The sequence below is a fragment of the Erinaceus europaeus genome, chromosome 7, assembly GCF_950295315.1.
Source record: "Erinaceus europaeus chromosome 7, mEriEur2.1, whole genome shotgun sequence".
NCBI classification, from domain to species: domain Eukaryota; kingdom Metazoa; phylum Chordata; class Mammalia; order Eulipotyphla; family Erinaceidae; genus Erinaceus; species Erinaceus europaeus.
In genome coordinates, this window is record NC_080168.1 from 115,794,050 (window position 1) to 115,813,471 (window position 19,422).

At 51.1% G+C, this 19,422-nt stretch overlaps 1 protein-coding gene across 1 annotated transcript; it reads left to right on the forward strand.

Annotated features, from left to right (window-relative positions):
• The first annotated feature begins 2,988 nt into the window (after window positions 1-2,988).
• On the forward strand, window positions 2,989-7,094 carry DDN (dendrin). Its single transcript, XM_060195440.1, has 2 exons — window positions 2,989-3,228; window positions 3,680-7,094. Exons 1-2 carry the CDS (start codon window positions 3,020-3,022, stop codon window positions 5,586-5,588), a joined length of 2,118 nt encoding a protein of 705 aa, XP_060051423.1. The 5' UTR covers window positions 2,989-3,019; the 3' UTR covers window positions 5,589-7,094.
• The last annotated feature ends 12,328 nt before the right edge of the window (window positions 7,095-19,422 follow it).

The window sequence follows — 19,422 nt, forward strand, 5'->3', positions numbered from 1 at the left end:
AAGGTGGGGGAGCTTGGGCAGTAGCGCAATGGGTTAAGCGCATGTGGCATGGGTTAAGTGCAAGGACTGGCATAAGGATCCCGGATCGAGTCCCGGCTCCCCACCCGCAAGGGGAGGGGGTTCCTTCACAGGTGGTAAAGCAGGTGTCTATCTTTTTCTCCCCCTGTCTTCCCCTCCTCTCTTGCTTCTCTCCGTCCTTTCTAACAACAGATGTAAGAACAACAACAACCACAACAAGGGTGACAAAATGGGAAAAATAGCCTCCAGGAGCAGTGGATTCCTATTGCTGGCACCAGAGCCCCAGTGATAACCCTGGAGGCAAAAATAAAGTGGGGAGGAGACACCTGCAGCCCTGCTTCACCACCTGAAAGCTTCCCCCCTGCAAATGGGGACCAGGAACTCTCGAGCCTGGGTCCTTGTGCGTTATAATGTGCTCAACCAGGTACACCACCACTCAGCCCCAATTCTTACATTTCTTATAAAGACCGAGGCAGAGTAAGAGACCACGGCACCAAAGCTTCCTTCAGTGCATTGGGCACTACACTCAGACCTGGGCTGCCCACATGGTACAGCTGCACACTATCCAGGAGAGCTATTTCATCCGCCCTTTTCTTGTTAGATTTATTATTAATCAAGAACTAGAACATCACTCTGGGACATGTGATGCTAGGGGTTGAATCAGGCCCTCATGCTCACAAGTCCAGTGCTTTATCTACTGTGCCACCTCCCAGGCCGTTACCACCAACTTAGAGGATGCTGGAATTTTCTGAGCTGGCAGTCCTAGAACTTAAGTTCCTTGCCTTTCTTCCACAGTGGTGATGATGAACCACAGTCATCCCAACAGATCTTGTGCTGAAACCACGTGGGCCAAAACAGTCGTCGGCACCAAACACCATAAGGATGCCTGGGTGGCTGGGCATCTGCCAGATTCTGGGCAGCATCTCACCACTGCCTTGTGGGCATGCTGCCATTTTCCATCTAAGACCTGAAGTAGTGTCGGAGCGATCCCTTGCACCTGCCCGCACTGTGCTACGAACACTGTGGAGCCCACTTGTATGTACCACACTGACTGCCCACAGAGGCTTCCTGAGGGAACCCAGAAAGCAGCCAGGCACCCATGAGAGCTGAGCTCCCAGTGCTGCACCATGGCTTTGGAGCTGCTCCTGAGCGGCTCTCACCTTTTCTCAGCTCTCACAGCACATTCCCAGACTGGAGGGAGTGAGGGAGGCTTCTAAGTAATTAGAACTAGAGTATGTTTGTGTATGTGGGGGCGGAAAGGACAGATGTCTCCTTATGTCACATTCCACCACCACAAAGGAGGGTTTGTCTAGGGAGGAGGCAGGGGCTTTAAAAAGCCTTTGGACTTGGTAAAACTTGGGATGGAAGCAGGAAACTTCAAAGAACCATCACTGCAGCTGGTAGGTGTAAAGGTGTGCGTGTGTGGGGGGGGTCAAAATGGATGGGCTGTGGGGTGCTGAGAGTCTGTCTCATGGTCCCTGTGAGGGAGCAGGAGACCTGAACTTCGTTCCTCTGGTTCTTGGCCGGGCTCACTCCATTAAAAAGAAGGGTCTGCGTGTACTCCAGTGAGAAGTGCAGTCTCCTGCCTCTCCTATGCCCAGCACCTACAACCCAAACCTTTTCAGTGTGTGAAGATGAAGCAGAAGGAAGAACAAGGGGGTAAAATCAGGAAGTCTCATGGCTTTCTATTCTTACCTATTCCTCTCAGGAGAAGCAAATTATCCATCTTACTTAGGAACCATCACCACACACACTCTTCCCCACACCTCCTCACATCCCTCCCTCCACTGGAGCTGCTGCCATGGTTGCCAGGCACGGTTGCTAAGTCTGCATGGAAGGGTTGGCGTGGGCTGTGCTGCCACCAACATTACCATGGTGAACCAGGGGACACCTGGTATAGACGGGAGGGTGGGGGGGAGCGTCGTGTGGAGGCCAGCAACACCTCCCCAAGACAGAATGGCTCCAAAAGGTGAGCATCTTGACACCACTTCTGGTGGGGGCTGAGGAAACTAGGCCTGGCGGCCGTGGGAATGGGAAGCAAACAGGGGTCACTGTTTCTGGCTCAGTTGCTAAGGGACTGGCTTTGCCAGGGGAGCACACCACTTCTCCATTCCTCTGAAAGGGTGCAACACGCACCCTAGTTTGTCCTCCAGAAGGCCAAGCAGAGCTGTGTGGGTTCAGAATGGTCTGACCTCAAAATCCTTGCTTCTGGATGGAGGAAGAGAGTGCGCTGCTGGAGAAGCTTCACAAGTGGCCAAGGACAAGCATCTAGAAGGGGGCATCTAGGCTGAGACAGAGCGTGGAGGGGTCACTCAGCTGGGGGGGGGGGGCAGCTGTCCCCTAGAGTCGCACAAAAGCAGCAAGAAAGCCACCGCCGCCTCCTTCCACCGCATGGAAGCTGGTTACTCATCTCCTCTGCACCCGAACTGAACTGCCACAGCCGCTAAAAATAGCCCCCCCCCAGCCGTGGGCCAGCCCCTCCTGCACCCCAGCCCCATGGAAACCAGCAGAGTGGCAGGCGGAGACCTTGAGTTCCAGCCCCATCGGCTCTCTGTCGGGGAAACTGGAGGCCGAGGCTGCAAGTCAGGGGCAGAATGCCGGCGGCGGGTCAGGCACCCTGACACGGAGGAGAGCGAAGGGTTAAAACAGGAAGAAAGGTGGAAGGAACCAGGGCGGGGGAGGGGGGCCAGCCAGCCGGGCGGCATCTGAGGTCCCCTGCCCACCGGTGCGGGGCGGGCTCCCTCAGGCAGAGGGGGCAGGAGAGGTGGAAAGGGGAGCCCAGCAAAGGCCCCCGGGGGGCGGCCTGCACACGGGGGAGGCAGCAGCGCGCGCCGTCCGCGTGTCACATGCGCGCGCACAGACAGGCACACACGTGTGCCCGGGTATATATAGTCCCCAGTCGCTGGGCCCGCCGCTCTGCAGTGGGCGCCGGCTCCCCGAGCTGGGAGGGGGGCTCTCGGGGCGGGTGGGAGGGTGGGGGGCCGGGGTGGGGTGGGGCAGGATGCTGGATGGCCAGCTATTCTCCGAGGGGCCCGACAGCCCCCGGGAGCCCCAGGATGAGGAGTCGGGCAGCTGCCTCTGGGTCCAGAAATCCAAGCTGCTGGTGATCGAAGTGAAGACTATTTCCTGTCATTATAGTCGCCGCTTCCCTCCTCGACAGCCCATGGACTTCCAGGCCAGCTACTGGGCCCGCGGGCCCCAGAGCCGCATGTGAGTGAAAGAGGGGTGCAGGGCAGTGCGTGGCGGGGCGGGGGCGAAGGGGAAGAGAGCGGCGGGTGCGGTGCGGAACTCCACGCAGGCACCAACCTGACTGCTGCCCCCCTCCTACCCCTGCCCTGTCCCCTTCCCCGCCCCCACCCACCACCACCCCTGCCCCAGGTCCGGGGTCTGCCTCACCTGCCTCACCGGTGGGGGGGGGGAAGGCGTGTGCGTGAGGAAGGCCAGGAGGTGAAATGGGTCAGGCGCTGATCCAGTGTGCCTGGAGCGATGGCTGCGAGTCCCGCTTCGACTTCGGCCCGCACATATTCGCACGTGCACACCCGCGCGCGCTCGCACACCCCCCTCCACTCTGTCCCAAGTGGCCTCCTGTGCTCCCAGCGCCCCGGACGAAGGCTCCCTTCCCCCACAAACTGCTCACCTGGGTTCCTGCTCATTGTCCCAGGTGTGGGCCGCGCCCGGTATCCCCTGAGCCGCCGCCCCGCCGACCCTGGGCCTCCAGGGTGCTGCAGGAGGCCACCAACTGGCGGGCGGGGCCCCCGGCCGAGGCCCGAGCCCGGGAGCAAGAGAAAAGGAAAGCGGCGTCGCAGGAGCGGGAGGCCAAGGAGATCGAGCGGAAAAGGCGCAGGGCCGCCGGGGCCCGAAGGAGCCCCCCTGGCCGGCCGCGCCCGGAGCCCCGGAACGCGCCTCGCGGGGCCCAGCTCGCAGGGCTCCTGACTCCCTCTCGGCGGGAGCGCCCGGGGCCGCTGGGGCGGTCGCCCCGTCCATCGGCGCAGCCGCACGGCGACCCGGGGGTGGCGGGGGCGGGGCCCTGGGGGGGTCGCCGGCCCGGGCCGCCCAGCTACGAGGCACACCTGCTGCTGCGGGGCGCTGCTGCCGCGGGCCCGCGCCGTCGCTGGGACCGGCCGCCCCCCTACGTGGCGCCCCCCTCATACGAAGGCCCGCACAGGACCCTGGGGACCAAGCGAGGCCCCGAGCCGTCCCCGGCGCCCGCCTCCCCGGGCCCTGCGCCGACCCCGACCCGGACAGAGGGAGGGGGCGCGAAGAAGAGGCTGGATCCTCGCATCTACCGGGACGTCCTCGGGGCCTGGGGTCTCCGGCCGGGGCGGGGCCTCCTGGGGGGCTCCCCGGGCTGCGGGACGGTCAGGCCGAGGCTGGAAGCTGCCAGGGGGACGGCGGAGAAAAGCCCGGGGCCGGCAGCCGTGAGCCTGAGCAGCGGCAGTCACGGCCACCCCCGAGCCCCCGTGGCTGGCAGCTCGGACCCGGAGCCGGCGCCCGCGGGGTCCCCCAGCCGCCCGCGCCCGGCCCCCAGGTCCAGGCCGCACCCCAAGGGCTCCGGGGAAGGGAAAGAAGGCAGAGAGCACAGGGCTGTGCCCCCCGCTTCCAAGGGCTGGGTCCCCTCACTCAGCAAGCAGCTGCCCCGACAGAGCCAGACCCTCCCCAGACCCTGGGCCCCAGGAGGCACGGGGTGGCGGGGTGGTCCCAGAGAGGGGGCAGGACCCGGGGCCCCAGAGGGGTGCAAGGAGGCCCGCCGCGCCCACACCCTGCCCCGCGGTTCCCGCGGCCCCGCAGGAGAAGGCGTGTTTGTTATCGACGCCACATGCGTGGTGATCCGCTCCCAGTATGTCCCGAGCCCTCGACCGCAGCAGGTGCAGCCCGCACCCCCGGGGGCGCCGCGCGTGCAAGGAGAGGCCCCCGGGGCGGTGCGGGGCGCCTCCAGCCCGCCGAAGCCCCCAGGCGAGGAGCGCGAGCGGGCCGCGGGCTGCCCCTCCCGGGGCCCGGAGCCTCCGCACAGCGATCGCGGGTCACACCAGCCGGCTGGGGAGCGCGGGTTCGCAGCCGGGGCGGGGGAGCGGGGTGCGTCCTCTCCGGAGGCGCGCGCCTCCCGCATCCCGGGGCTCCCGGCCGGCGGCGCAGCTCCGCAGGAAGCCCCGGCACAGCGGGGCAGCCCGCGGCACTCGGCGGCGGGGGGCGCGGCCAGAGCGGAGGCTTCGGAGCCCGCGGCGGCGGCGGCGCGGTGCGCGGGCCGGGGTTGGGCGCGAGCCCCGGGGCCCTACGCAGGCGCCCTGCGGGAAGCCGTGTCCCGCATCCGCCGCCACACAGCCCCGGACTCGGACTCGGACGAAGCTGCGGAGCTCAGTGTCCATAGCGGCTCTTCTGATGGCAGCGACACGGAAGCCTCGGGCGCCTCCTGGCGGAACGAGCCGGCCCTGCCCGGGACTGGGAGCTCCACCCAGCCCAGGCAAGGCGGGAAGACAGCGGAGATTCTGGGTGTCATCAGCCGAAGCGAGGAGACCCTCTTCGGGGCGAGGGACGCTCGGGGGGGCCCACAGGGACACAGGGACTGGCAGTGAGACTCTTCCTTGTATTTACGTACCCCAAACTTGGGCACGCAGCTCTCCTTTCCTGCCCTCAGACTTCCTTCTCTCTTGTTCCTGTACTCAAAAAAAAAAAAAAAAAAAAAGAAAAGTTGAAGTTTCTCCAAGGAAAGGGAGCCTCAGTAGAGTCACTTTTCCCCAGGCGAGGTGAAGGTGAGCAGTGGGCTTCAAGGCGCAGCGCACTCAGGCCGTACAGGTGAGGTGCCTGGAGGCGCCCCTGTGCTAAGTGTGGGCAGAGCCATAGCCAGGGCCAGTCAGTCACAGGTCACCCTGCTGGTGTGTGGGGGGCAGGGTCGAACACAAGTGATGGGGAGGCTTCAGGCTGAGACACCTAGAGGTGTCTCAGAGAGGCTCTTAGCGGAAGAGGAGAAGGTCCAGAAGCAGCTAGCAAAGCAGGAGGAAGTGTCGATTTGCTGCCATAAGTATTGACTTACAATCTCAGTTCTGCCAGCGACTTGCTGGGTGACTTTAGGCAAGTCACTTCCCCTCCCCAGGCCTCTTCATGTGGAAAATGAGGACGCTTTGAGGGCCATCCCTGACGTTTGTGAGTGAGCTGGGGTTGGCTTCTAGTTCCTCCCCCAATCCACACACTCATTAGCAAGAACTGAACAGACCACCGGGGCCCCTGGGTGACGTCATTGTCACCTGCCCTCATTCTCAAGCCATCGACTGTCCAGGGTCTGCGGAAGAGCTGAGTAAGTGGGCAAGGGCTCCTCAACCAATCTCTCTGGCTTAGGCGAGAGTTCCCAAAGCAGGAGAGCCTGTGGCGGTCCGAGCTGGGGAGGGAAGGCAGCCAGTGAATCGGCTTGGGACCTTGTTAGGCGTCCCCTTGTCCTTCTTGCCGGTGTTCCTTCATGATGCTCTGAGTCGATCCCACGATCTCCCAGGCAGGAATTATCACCCATCTGAAGGAACCCTGAGCTTCTTTTCTTCTCCCTTCCAGAAACCTGCCAGGGAAGAAAGAGGGAGTCTGGGCCTTAAGAAAAAAGAAAAATAGAAACTATAGACTTGGGGTGAGATACTCACTGAAGTCACTAGGGGGCGCGCGCAGGTCGTGGATTTCCCCCGTAGATAGTCCCTGAGCTCCCTCTGCCGGGTACTGCCTGTCAATCAATTGAATCCCAATGACCGCGCGGGGTCTCCGGCGATCCCGGACTGGGCTCTGGCCTTGCAGACCTGGGGAGCGCGCAGAGCCCCCCTGTCCTCCGTGTATTCCTTCATGCCAGCCGGCTTGGGACTCAGGCACTGAAAGTATTTTCTGCCATCTCGGGCACCTCCTGTTTCTGCCATTTACCGGGCCATGTGAACTCGGCTAAATCACTTTGCCTCCTTGAGCCTCAGTTTCCTCATCTGTCAAATGGGGGTTTATAAACACCTACCTCGCAGGGTTGTTGTGAGGACTTACTGAGATCAATGTGTGTAAAGCGCCTTGCATAGTGCCTGGCACACAGTAGGCGCTTAATAAATCTAAGTTTCCCTTTGTCCAGCCTGGACATCTCCCTGCTTCAGACCCATCGCCCACAACGCCTCTCCCCCAGGGCTCCTCCGTCTCGGTAGGGTTGGGGTGGTGGGGATTCCTTTCTCGGATGGAAACTCCCGGCCCACCCTTGTCTCCCCCCAGTGCGGAGCTCCCTTCCTTGCACCCGTCCCCACCCTGGCTGGCTCTTCCCACTGCACCGGCAAACTGGCCCCAGCCGCCCCCCCATTCCGGGCAAGGACTGAGTCAACCTGGGTAAATTTAGCCACTTTACTCGGCGGGCTTCGCCCAGAGTCAGTCGCGGAGTCCCCGTCAGGCCTTTCGCCTCGCCCCGCCTCTGCCCCCGCCCCCACCGGCCCAGCTCAGGCTCTGAGCTGAGCACCCAGCACCCAGCACCCAGCACCCAGCACCCAGCACCCAGCACCCAGAGTAGCTTGCAAACCTCCTACAGGTTTGGTCTCCAATTATCTCGACGTCATTCCCCACCCACCCGGAGAACAGACAGCCCGGGGTGTCCCGGGCAGCTGCTGAACCCGACCCTAAGCTTGGGGGACATATGGGGGGAGGCTTCTTTGGGTCTGAAGCTAATAGGACAGCACTGGTAAGAGGCTCCCCAGATGGCCCCTCTAGAACCCACACTCCCAGGCCTCAAAGTAGCTCCTGGAAGAGGAGGTAAAGGAAGTGGGGGTCACCACAGGCAGGGACCAAAACTTCCCCAAGTCTGCCTCCCTTCCACCTCCAGAGCTAACTACTGAACACTGGAGAGGAGTCAGGCTCTGGGCTGGGATCCAGGAATGGGAGCCTGGCAATGGGGCGAATGTGAAAGCCACACGCAGCACTGACATGACAGCAGTGAACAGTGAGTTTGTGTGGATTATGCCAGCTCAGGAGCTCAGCGAAGATGTCATGGAGGAGGGGGCATCTGAGACAGAACTGGGGGTGGGGGTGGGTGGATGCCAAGTCCAGGGAACAGCACAAATAGAAGCATGGATGTGAGCTGACTTGATTGGAGCTGAGAGTACAGCCTCGAGCCTCCAGAGCTCTGAGAGATAAAGGCAGGGGTGAAGGGACTGGGCAGGTGGTACAACCAGTTAGCCAACAGGCTTTCATGCCTGAAGCTCGGAGGTCCCAAGTTCAACCCCTAGCACCACCATAAACTAAACAGTGCTCTGGTAAAGTCTGATAAAATTGCAACAAGAAAGGGGGAAGGCTCCGGTGGTTCAAGCTACCCAGCTCCCCACCTGTAGGGGGTGGAGGGGGTGCAGGGGGGTTGCTTCAAAAGTAGTGAAGCAGGTCTGCAGGTGTTCGAAGAAAAAAAAAAAAACGGAGTTGGACGGTAGCGCAGCACAAGGACCCACGGAAGGATCCAGCTCCCCACCTGCAGGGGAGTCACTTCACAGGCGGTGAAGCAAGTCAGCAGGTATGTCTCTTTCTTGTCTCTTTCTTCCACCCCTCTCTCCATTTCTCTCTGTCCTATTCAACAACGATGACATCAATAACTACAACAATGGTGGAGGGGTGGCCCTGTAGTGTGGGCCCTTGAGCACTCCCACAGGGCCCAGACTGAATTCCGCCCCCACCAAGCCCGGCATCCCAGTTACTCCTCGATGGCTTTAGCTGCCCTGCCAGCTGGCACAGGGTCACTAGTAGCTGGGAGACTGGCTAGGTGAGAGCCAGAAATATTCTGACCTTCAGAAGACCTCACTTGAAATAGAAGTTGAGGGGCCAGGTAGTGGTGTACCTGATTAAGCACACACCTTACTGTGTGCAAGGACCCAGGTTCAAGCCCCTGTTCCCCACCTGTAGGTGGAGAGAGCTTTACAGTGGCGAAGCCGGGCCATTTTGAGGCTTTGTTACAAAGTGAACCACTCAAAATGGAATTAAGGAGTCCTATGAGAAAGGAAGGTTCTCACCAGAGTAATGAAGTCGAAGAGTTGACATTCCACGCCTGACATCTCTGGACATAGTCTGAAGTGAAGCATGCTGAGGTGGTACTGGTTGCATTGGTCAGGATGGGATCAGCAGATGCAGTATCAGTTGGTGTGAATTGAGAGAAGCATGCAGGAAAGTGAGCCCCACCCTAGAGGCTTCAGGACTGGGAGAAATACAGACTTTATAGAGAAAGGGGAAGTTTCCTGCTGTCTTAGAGTTTAAGAGGGCAAGGGATGGTTGTTGCTGTAACCAAATTGTTTGGCAATTGGGTTAACTTTGAGAATCCCGTTGTTAAGATTTGCTGTATCATAGAAGACCTCACCACGATTTCTGTATGTCCTTTAATGCTATTTAAATATAGCTAGATCTTAAAAAGTAATGCACCAGTTACTTCTGTTCTCTCTGTTCTAAGCTTTTAGGAGACTTAATATTTCAAAGAATAAATCATTATTAGAATTTTAAAAACTACAACAATAAAACAACAAGGGCAACAGCAGGGAATAAAGACATAAATATTAAAAAAAAAAAAAAAAACAGAGAGACTTTCAGAGGCGGGGCTACGAGCAGCAGCAGATCTGTTTCTCTCCTCTCCTCTCCTCTCCTGAATCAACTAGGAATACCAAAGGAGACCACCTGGGACTGAAACAAGACAGAACTAGAACGACTACAGGAACCCACCAAATCACCGGTGAGTGCAAACACGTGTGGCTGGTGGACAGAGAAGAGCCTAGGGAGAGATTAAGTGGCTGGTAACAGTCCAGCAGTTTATCAGAGATACCACCTCCAGTCTGTTCCACCAACAAGGGGACAGCTGAAGGGAGGAGAGGACTCCCCAGAGACTCACCAAGTGCAACTCTGAGTCTCCATTGCTACCGCCCTCAGAATCTGGAGCAGCAGCAGGGAGGGTCACTGGGGGACAGAGATCTATCCAGGAAACTCAGGAGAAGACCTATACCTCAGTGGCATAGCTGTGGGGCTGTGAAAGTCTCTTTGCATAACCACTGGACTATCTCTGCCACACCCTGCTTTATCTCTTGGTCAGGAGTCAGTGATTAAGCTAAGAAGCCTACTTATAGTTAGAAGCCCTCAGGCTCCCATAGCCCACAGAGAAGAAGAAGAAGGAGAAAAAGAGGCTTTTAAATCACTGAGCTTCAACTCAGGGATTAAAAGACTCTTGAAACAACTGTTAACTTCCACCACTGTGAACCCTCTAATTACCTCACTTAGACACAAGTCAATCCAGGAAATAGTGATCAGTAATTTGAAAAGTACTAAGAGAGGGAACTCATAACATAATATATAAAATGGGTAAACCAACAAGAAGAAATATTGGAGAAACTAACCAGGACAACAGTCCAACTAAAAGCTCCCCAAAGGGTGAAGCACAAAATAACGAGTTCAACATCCAAACATTAGCTAAGGAAATAATCACAGGAGTGAGTAAAGAGTTTGAAAGAATTGTAGTCAGAAATACGGGAACAACAAATGAGACTCTGGAAGAAAACACTAACTATCTCAAGGTTATTAGAGAGCTGAAAGCTGAAATAGCTGAGCTAAGAACACAACTAGTTGAACAAGCTAAAACAGTATCAGAACAGGGAAACAAAATAGATGAACTCCAGAAAACAGTAGAGGGCAGAGAGAATAGAGTCAATGAGGCTGAAGACAGAATTAGCAAGATCAAGGACGAATAAGAGACAACTAAAAAAGAAGTAAGAGAACTCAAAAAGAGATTAAGAGATGCTGAAAACAACAACAGAGACCTATGGGATGACTTCAAAAGAAACAATATACGCATTATTGGCTTACCAGAGGAAGAGAGGGAGAGGAAGAAAGCATTCTTCAGGCCATAATAGCTGAAAACTTCTCTAGTCTAGACAACATCAAAGACATAAAGATTCGAGAAGCCCAGAGGTTCCCAAACAGAATTAACCCAGACTTAAAGACACCAAGACACATCATATTTAGAATGGAAAGGAATAAGGATAAATAAAGGATCCTGAAGGCTGCAAGAGAAAAACAGAGTCACCTACAGAGAAAAACCCATAAGATTAGCAGCAGACTTCTCAACACAAACACTACAGGCCAGAAGAGAATGGCAAGATATCTATCGAGTTCTCAATGAGAAAGGCTTTCAACCAAGAATACTATATCCTGATAGACTGTCATTCAGACTAGAGGGAAGCATCAAAACCTTCTCAGACAAGCAACAGTTGAAGGAATCAGCTATCACCAAGGTGCCCTGAAAGAAGTTCTGAAAGGTCTTCTATAAACAGTCAGACCACCACAAATAGGACATATATCAGAACACTCTAAAACTCTACAAGAATGCCGTTAAAATATCTTCAATCTTTGATATCAATAAATGTCAATGGCCTGAATTCACCTATTAAAAGACACAGAGTAGGAAGATGGATCAGAAAACACAACCCAACAATATGCTATCTACAGGAAACCCACCCAACTCAACAAGACAAACACAGAAGAAAAGTGAAAGGATGGAAAACTATCATACAAGCCAATGGCCCACAAAAAAGGGCAGGAACAGCTATTCTCATATCTGACATGATAGACTTTAAAATAGATAAGATTAAAAAAGATAGGAATGGACACTACTTAATGCTCAGAGAATCAGTCAATCAAGAGGACTTAACAATTATTAACATCTATGCACCCAATGAGAAGCCATCTAAATACATCAAACTTCTACTGAAAGAGCTACAGAAATATATTAACAGTAACACAATCATAGTAGGGGACTTCAACACCCCACTATCTCAACTTGACAGATCATCCAGGCAGAAAATCAATAAAGACATAAGGGAGCTAAATGAAGAGATAGATAAACTAGAACTATTGGACATTTTCAGAGTCATTCATCCCAAGAAACTGGAATACACATTTTACTCAAATCCACATGGGTCATTCTCAAGGATAGACCATATGTTAGGCCACAAAGACAGCATCAGCCAATTCAAGAGCATTGAAATCATCCCAAGCATCTTCTCAGACCACAGTGGAATGAAACTAAGACTTAACAATCAACAAAAGATTAGTAATAGTCCCAAAATGTGGAAGCTCAACAGTACACTTCTTAACAACCTCTGGGTCAAAGAGGAAATCAAGGAAGAAATCAAAATGTTTTGAGACTTCAATGAAAATGAAGACACAAGCTATCAAAATATTTGGGACACAGCTAAGGCAGTACTGAGAGGGAAGTTCATAGCTATACAAGCACACATTAGGAAACAAGAAAAAAGCACAAATAAATAGCCTGATTGCACAACTTAAAGACCTAGAAGAAGAAGAACAAAGGAACCCTAAAGCAACCAAAAGGACAGAAATCACTAAAGTTAGGGCAGAAATAAATAACATTGAGAATAGGAAAACCATACAAAAGATCAACGAAAGTAAATGTTGGTTCTTCGAAAGAGTAAACAAAATTGACAAACCTTTAGCCAGACTCACAAAACAAAAAAGGGAGAAGACCCAAATAAATCAGATACTAAATGCAAGAGGAGATATCACAACAGACATCACAGAAATTCAACATATCATGCGAGGCTTCTATGAACAACTATATGCCACCAAGCTAGAGAAACTGGAAGAAATGGATGATTTCCTAGATACCTACCAACTTCCAAAACTAAGTAAAGAGGAAATGGATAACATGAACAGGCCCATCACAGCTAATGAAATTGAAACAGTTATCAAAAATCTCCCCAAAAATAAAAGTCCTGGACCAGATGGTTTTACAAATGAATTCTACAAAACCTTCAAAGAAGAACTAATACCTCTACTTTTAAGAGTCTTCCAGAAGATTGAAGACACTGGAATACTCCCTGCCAGCTTCTATGAAGCCAACATCACCCTGATACCAAAAGCAGACAGGGACACAAGCAAAAAAGAAAACTACAGACCAATATCTCTGATGAACATAGATGTGAAAATATTGAACAAAATTCTAGCCAACCGGATACAGCAGTATATCAAAAAAATTGTTCATCATGACCAAGTGGGGTTTATCTCAGGCATGCAAGGTTGGTTTAATATACGTAAATCAATCAATGTGATCCACCACATCAACAAAAGCAAGACCAAAAACCACATGGTCATATCAATAGATGCAGAGAAAGCTTTTGACAAAATACAACATCCCTTTGTGATCAAAACACTACAAAAAATGGGAATAGATGGAAAATTCCTGAAGATAGTGGAGTCTATATATAGCAAACCTACAGCCAACATCATACTCAATGGTGAAAAACTGGAAGCATTTCCACTCAGATCAGGTACTAGACAGGGCTGCCCACTATCACCATTACTATTCAACATAGTGTTGGAAGTTCTTGCCATAGCAATCAGGCAGGAGCAAGGAATTAAAGGGATACAGATTGGAAGAGAAGAAGTCAAACTCTCCCTATTTGCAGATGACATGATAGTATACACAGAAAAACCTAAGGAATCCAGCAAGAAGCTTTTGGAAATCATCAGGAAATACAGTAAGGTGTCAGGCTACAAAATTAACATGCAAAAGCCAGTGGCATTCCTCTATGCAAACACTAAGCTAGAAGAAATTGAAATCCAGAAATGAATTCCTTTTACTATAGCAACAAAAACAATAAAATATCTAGGAGTAAATCTAACCAAGGAAGTGAAAGACTTGTATACTGAAAATTATGAGTCACTACTCAAGGAAATTGAAAAAGACACAAAGAAGTGGAAAGATATTCCATGTTCATGGGTTGGTAGAATTAACATCATCGAAATGAATATACTACCCAGAGCCATCTACAAATTTAATGCTATCCCCATCAAGATCCCAAGCACATTTTTTAGGAGACTAGAACAAATGCTACAAATGTTTATCTGGAACCAGAAAAGACTTAGAATTACCAAAACAATCTTGAGAAAAAAGAACAGAACTGGAGGCATCACACTCCCAGATCTCAAACTGTATTATAGGGCCATTGTCATCAAAACTGCTTGGTAATGGAACATGAACAGACACACTGACCAGTGGAATAGAATTGAGAGCCCAGAAATGAGGCCCCACACCTATGGACATCTAATCTTTGACAAAGGGGCCCAGACTATTACATGGGGAAAGCAGAGTCTCTTCAACAAATGGTGTTGGAAACAATGGGTTGAAACATGCAGTAGAATGAAACTGAACCACTGTATTTCACCAAATACAAAAGTAAATTCCAAGTGGATCAAGGACTTGGATGTTAGACCACAAACTATCAGATACTTAGAAGAAAATATTGACAGAACTCTTTTCCGAATACATTTTAAAGACATCTTCAATGAAATGAATCCAATTACAAAGAAGACTAAGGCAAGTATAAACCTATGGGACTACATCAAATTAAAAAGCTTCTTCACAGCAAAAGAAACCACTACCCAAACCAAGAGACCCCTCACAGAATGGGAGAAGATCTTTACATGCCATGCATCAGACAAGAGGTTAATAACCAACATATATAAAGAGCTTGCCAAACTCAACAACAAGACAACAAATAACCCCATCCAAAAATGGGGGGATGACATGGACAGAATATTCACCACAGAAGAGATCCAAAAAAGCCAAGAAACACATGAAAAACTGCTCCAAGTCTCTGATTGTCAGAGAAATGCAAATCAAGACAACAATGAGATATCACTTCACTCCTGTGAGAATGTCCTACATCAGAAAAGGGAACAGCAGCAAATGCTGGAGAGGTTGTGGATTCAAAGGAACCATCCTACACTGCTGGTGGGAATGTTAATTGGTCCAACCTCTGTGGAGAACAGTCTGGAGAACTCTCAGAAGGCTAGAAATGGACCTACCCTAGGATCCTGGGGATATATCCTAAGGAACCCAACATATCCATCCAAAAAGATCTGTGTACACATATGTTCTTAGCAGCATAATTTGTAATAGTCAAAACCTGGAAGCAACCCAGTGTCCAACAACAGATGAGTGGCTGAGCAAGTTGTGGTTTGTATACACAATGGAATACTACTCAGCTGTAAAAAATGGTGACTTCACCGTTTTCAGCTGATCTTGGATGGACCTTGAAAAAATCATGTTGAGTGAAATAAGTCAGAAACAGAAGGATGAATATGGGATGATCTCACACTCAGGCAGAAGTTGAAAACAAGATCAGAAAAGAAAACACAAGTAGAACCTGAAATGGAATTGGCATATCACACCAAAGTAAAAGACTCTGGGGTGGGTGGGTGGGGAGAATACAGGTCCGAGAAGGATTGAGAGGACCTAGTGTTATATTGTATTGTTATATGGGAAACCGGGGAACGTTATGCATGTACAAACCATTGTACTTACTGTTGAATGTAAAACATTAATTCCCCCCCCCAAAAAAAAAAAGTCAAAAAAAAAAAAAAAGAAAAAAGAAATGAAAGAGACAAAAAACAAAAAAAGAATGATAAATTCATGGTCCAGGAGTTGAAGCAGTGGATAAGGCATTGGACTCTCAAGCATGAGGTCCTGAGTTCAATCCCCAGCAGATTGTATGCCAGAGTGATGTCTGGTTTGTTCTCTTTGCTCTCTCTCTCATTAACAAATAAATAAAATCTTAAAAAAAAAAAAAACAGGAGTGAAAACTGTGACCAGCTGGGGGTGGGGTGGGGATGGGAGTGGGGGTGGGGGTGAGCCTGGCTTAGTTGAAGAATCTGAGCTTTGCTCCTCTGGGCTTGAGAGGAGGATAGACTTCAGGGTAAGAGGAGGACTGAGTAAGCCGGGGCTGCAGGGGCACATCAGCCTGCATTCTCCACCCCAAGAGCTGCAGGCTCTGCACTGACTGGAGAAGTGAGCTGCATGGGCTGGTGGAAGGGCTGGCCCTTGAAGGAGAGCTCCATCATCCACCCCAGCTTCTTGGAAGTAGGACACAGAGGAAGCCAGTAGCTAACGGCTACATGGTCAAAGAACCAGGGTATCATTGCACCATATTTATTTAGAATGAACTCTGGGTGTCTGGAGGTCATTCAGTGGTAGGGCTCAGGACTTGCATGCCGGAGGCCCAAGGTCTGATCCCTGCACTGTATATGCCAGAGACGAGCAGTGGTCTGGTCTCTGTCTCCCTCCTAAGAGATATATAAATAGGCTGGGGAAAGTACATCCAGTAGTGCACCCGGCTTGCATACCTGAGACCCCAGAAGGCCCAGGTTCAGACCCCATCACCACCATATGCCAGAATTGGGCAGTGCTCTTGGTGTCTCTCTCTTGCTCACATAAATGTGTGTGTGTGTGTGTGTGTGTGTGTGTGTGTGTGTGTGTGTGTGTGTGTGTTACAGAGAGAGAGAGAGAGAGAGAGAGAAGGAGACCACAGCTCTTAAGCTTCCTTTAATGTGGTAGGGCTAGGTTCAAATCTAGGTAATGCACATGGTGGAACAGTACACTAGCCAAGTGACTTATTTCACTGGCTAGTAAATAAATCTTTTAGAATTAACTATTTAATAAAATTAAAGGGCCAGAGGGGCCAGGTGGTGGCTCACCTGGTTAAGCACTTACATTACAGTGCACAAGGACCCAGGTTCAAGCCCCTGGCCCCCACCTGCAGGGGGAAAGCGGTGAAGCAGGTCTGCAGGTGTCTATCTTTCTCTCCCCCTCTCTGTCTTCCCCTCCTCTCTCCATTTCTCTCTGTCCTATCTAACAAAGACGACATAAATAACAACAACAATAACTACAACAGCAATAAAAGAACAAGGGCAACAAAAAGGGAAAATAAGTAAATAAATATTAAAAACTTTAAAAAAAATTTTAAAAAAGTAAAGGGCCAGAAAGAAAGACAGTTCATCAGGTATAGCTGGTGCCATACCATGAGCCCCAGCACCACACGGGAGGTGCTATGAACTAGAGGAACCTCTGGTTCTCTGGTATCTTTCCCTCTGTCTGTTTCTCTCTCTCTCTTAATTTTTATTTTATTTATCATTATTTTTTATATTTATTTATGTATTTATTTTGAATAGATGCAGAGAGAAATTGTGAGGGGAGGGGGGAATAATGCGGGAGAGAGACAGAGAGACACCTGCACACCAGCTTCACCACTCACGAAGCTTTCCCCCTGCGGGTGGGGACCAGGGGCTTGAACTCGGATCCTTGCACACTGTAGTATGTGCGCTTAACCAGGTGTGCCACCGCCTGGCCTCTATTATTTTTAATATTTATTTATTCCTTTTTGTTGCCCTTGTTTTATTGTTGTAGTTATTGTTGTTGTTGTTATTGACGTCATCGGTGTTGGACAGGACAGAGAGAAATGGAGAGAGGAGGGGAAGACAGAGAGGGGGAGAGAAAGACAGACACCTGCAGAGCTGCCTCACTGCTTGTGAAGCGACTCCCCTGCAGGTGGGGAGCCGGGGGCTCAAACTGGAATCCTACGCCGGTCCTTGCGCTTTGCACCACGTGCACTTAACCAGATGCGCGCTGCTGCCCGACTCCCCTCTCCTAATTTTTAAATTTATTCATTTGGGTAGAAACAGAGAAACTGAGAGGAAGGGCGTATAGAGAGGGAGAGGAAGAGAGACACCACAGCACTGCCTCACCACGTTGGAAGCTTCCCCTGTGCAGGTGGGAACTGGAAACGGGAACCTGGGTACTTGTGCATTATAGCATGTGCACTCTACCAGATGCACCATAGCCCAGACCCCTCCCTCTGCCTCCCTACGCAAATGAAAAAGTGGTTTGGAGAAGTGAAATTGTGTATGTGAGGGAACCAGTTCTGGAAAACATAAAACAAACAAACAAACAAACAAAAGAACTCTGGGCTTGACAGACTAGATTAAAAAAATTTTTTAAACATTAAAAATTTTTTTGATATTTATTTATTTCCGTTTGTTGCCCTTGTTGTTTTATTATCATTGTTGTTATTGATGTCATTGTTGTTGGATAAAGCAGACAGAAATGGAGAGAGGAGGGGAAGACAGAGAGGGGGAGAGAAAGACACCTGCAGGCCTGCTTCATTGCCTGTGAATCAACCACCCTGCAGGTGGGGAGCCTGGGCCTCGAACTGGGATCCTTACCCTGGTCGTTGTTCTTTATGCCACGTGTGCTTAACCCACTGTGCTACCACCCAACTCCCTAAAAAAATTTTTTAATATTTATTTATTTATTCCCTTTTGTTGCCCTTGTTGTTTTGTCATTGTTGTTGGATAGGACAGAGAGCAATCAAGAGAGGAGGGGAAGACAGAGAGGGGGAGAGAAAGACAGACACCTGCAGACCTGCTTCACTGCCTGTGAAGTGACTCCCCTGCAGGTGGGGAGCCGGGGGCTTGAGCAGGGATCCTTACGCGGGTCCTTGCGCTTCGCTTTGTGCCACCGGCACTTAATCTGCTGCACTACCGCCTGACTTTCGACAGACTAGATATAAAATTTTTGTCTAAACTTCATATGCTCTGTGGGCAAGCTACTAAGTTACTCAACCTCTCTGTGCCTTGATCCCTCAGCTACAGTACAGGGGAATACACACACACACACACACACACACACACACACACATATGTATTATAACAGTGCTTTGTCTCTCTCTTTTTAAAATCATGTTATTGGGGGACAATGGTTTACATTACAGTTGTTGACCCCCAGATACAGCCTCTCACCTCCCCATGATAGTCGCTTGCGCACTTCCGCCCCCAATGCGTTCCTCCTCCACTGTCTGACACCTCAACCCCAATGCCTGCTCCACCTACTTTCGCCCTCTCCTCCCCCAGAATCCTTTGCTCTGGTGAAGTACACCACACCCAGCCCAAGTTTCACCTTCTATTTCCTCTTTCTTTTCTTGTTTCTTAAGTTTCACCTATAATAGTGCTTTTAATTTTTTTTTTCCTTCTTTGTTTTTTCTGGAATGGCTTATGGTATAAAACACTTAGAAGAATGCCTAGCACATAGAAAACATCACAAGTGCTATAATCTGGATGTTATTTCTCTCTAGGGATCTTCCATCAGTGTGGGGGACACAGGGACAACAAGCTCAAAAGAGAGGAGCAGAGGCAGATGAGGAGGGGAAATAGGCGGCAGAAGCCAGGTGGGGAGGGAAGAGGATTCCTGTGAGAACAGTCACTTGAATGGCTGAGTGGTTTCTGGGAACACTTAGGTGTTTTAGAGTATCAGTGAAATATTTCTTTTCCAGGGACTGCCTCCACCTTTGCCTAAGAGTGGGGCCAACACTAGCTCTGAAGATCTAGGGAGAAAGGGAGAGACGAGGGCGGCTGGTTGGTGGTGCATCTGGTTGAGCGCACATATTACAGTGCACAAGGACCCGGGTTCGAGCCCTGGTCCCCACCTGCAGGGGGAAAGCATTGTGAGTGGTGAAGCAGGCCTGCAGATGTCTCTCTGTCTCTCTATCTCCCTTCCTCCTCTCAATTTCTGGTTGTCTATATCCAATAAATAAAGGTAATAAA

Bases quoted from the DNA above. Each gene is read 5' to 3' on its own strand.
- DDN (XM_060195440.1), top strand. From the start codon at position 3,020: ATGCTGGATGGCCAGCTATTCTCCGAGGGGCCCGACAGCCCCCGGGAG. The intron at 3,229-3,679 runs GTGAGTGAAAGA...TCATTGTCCCAG, and splicing joins CGCGGGCCCCAGAGCCGCAT to GTGTGGGCCGCGCCCGGTAT.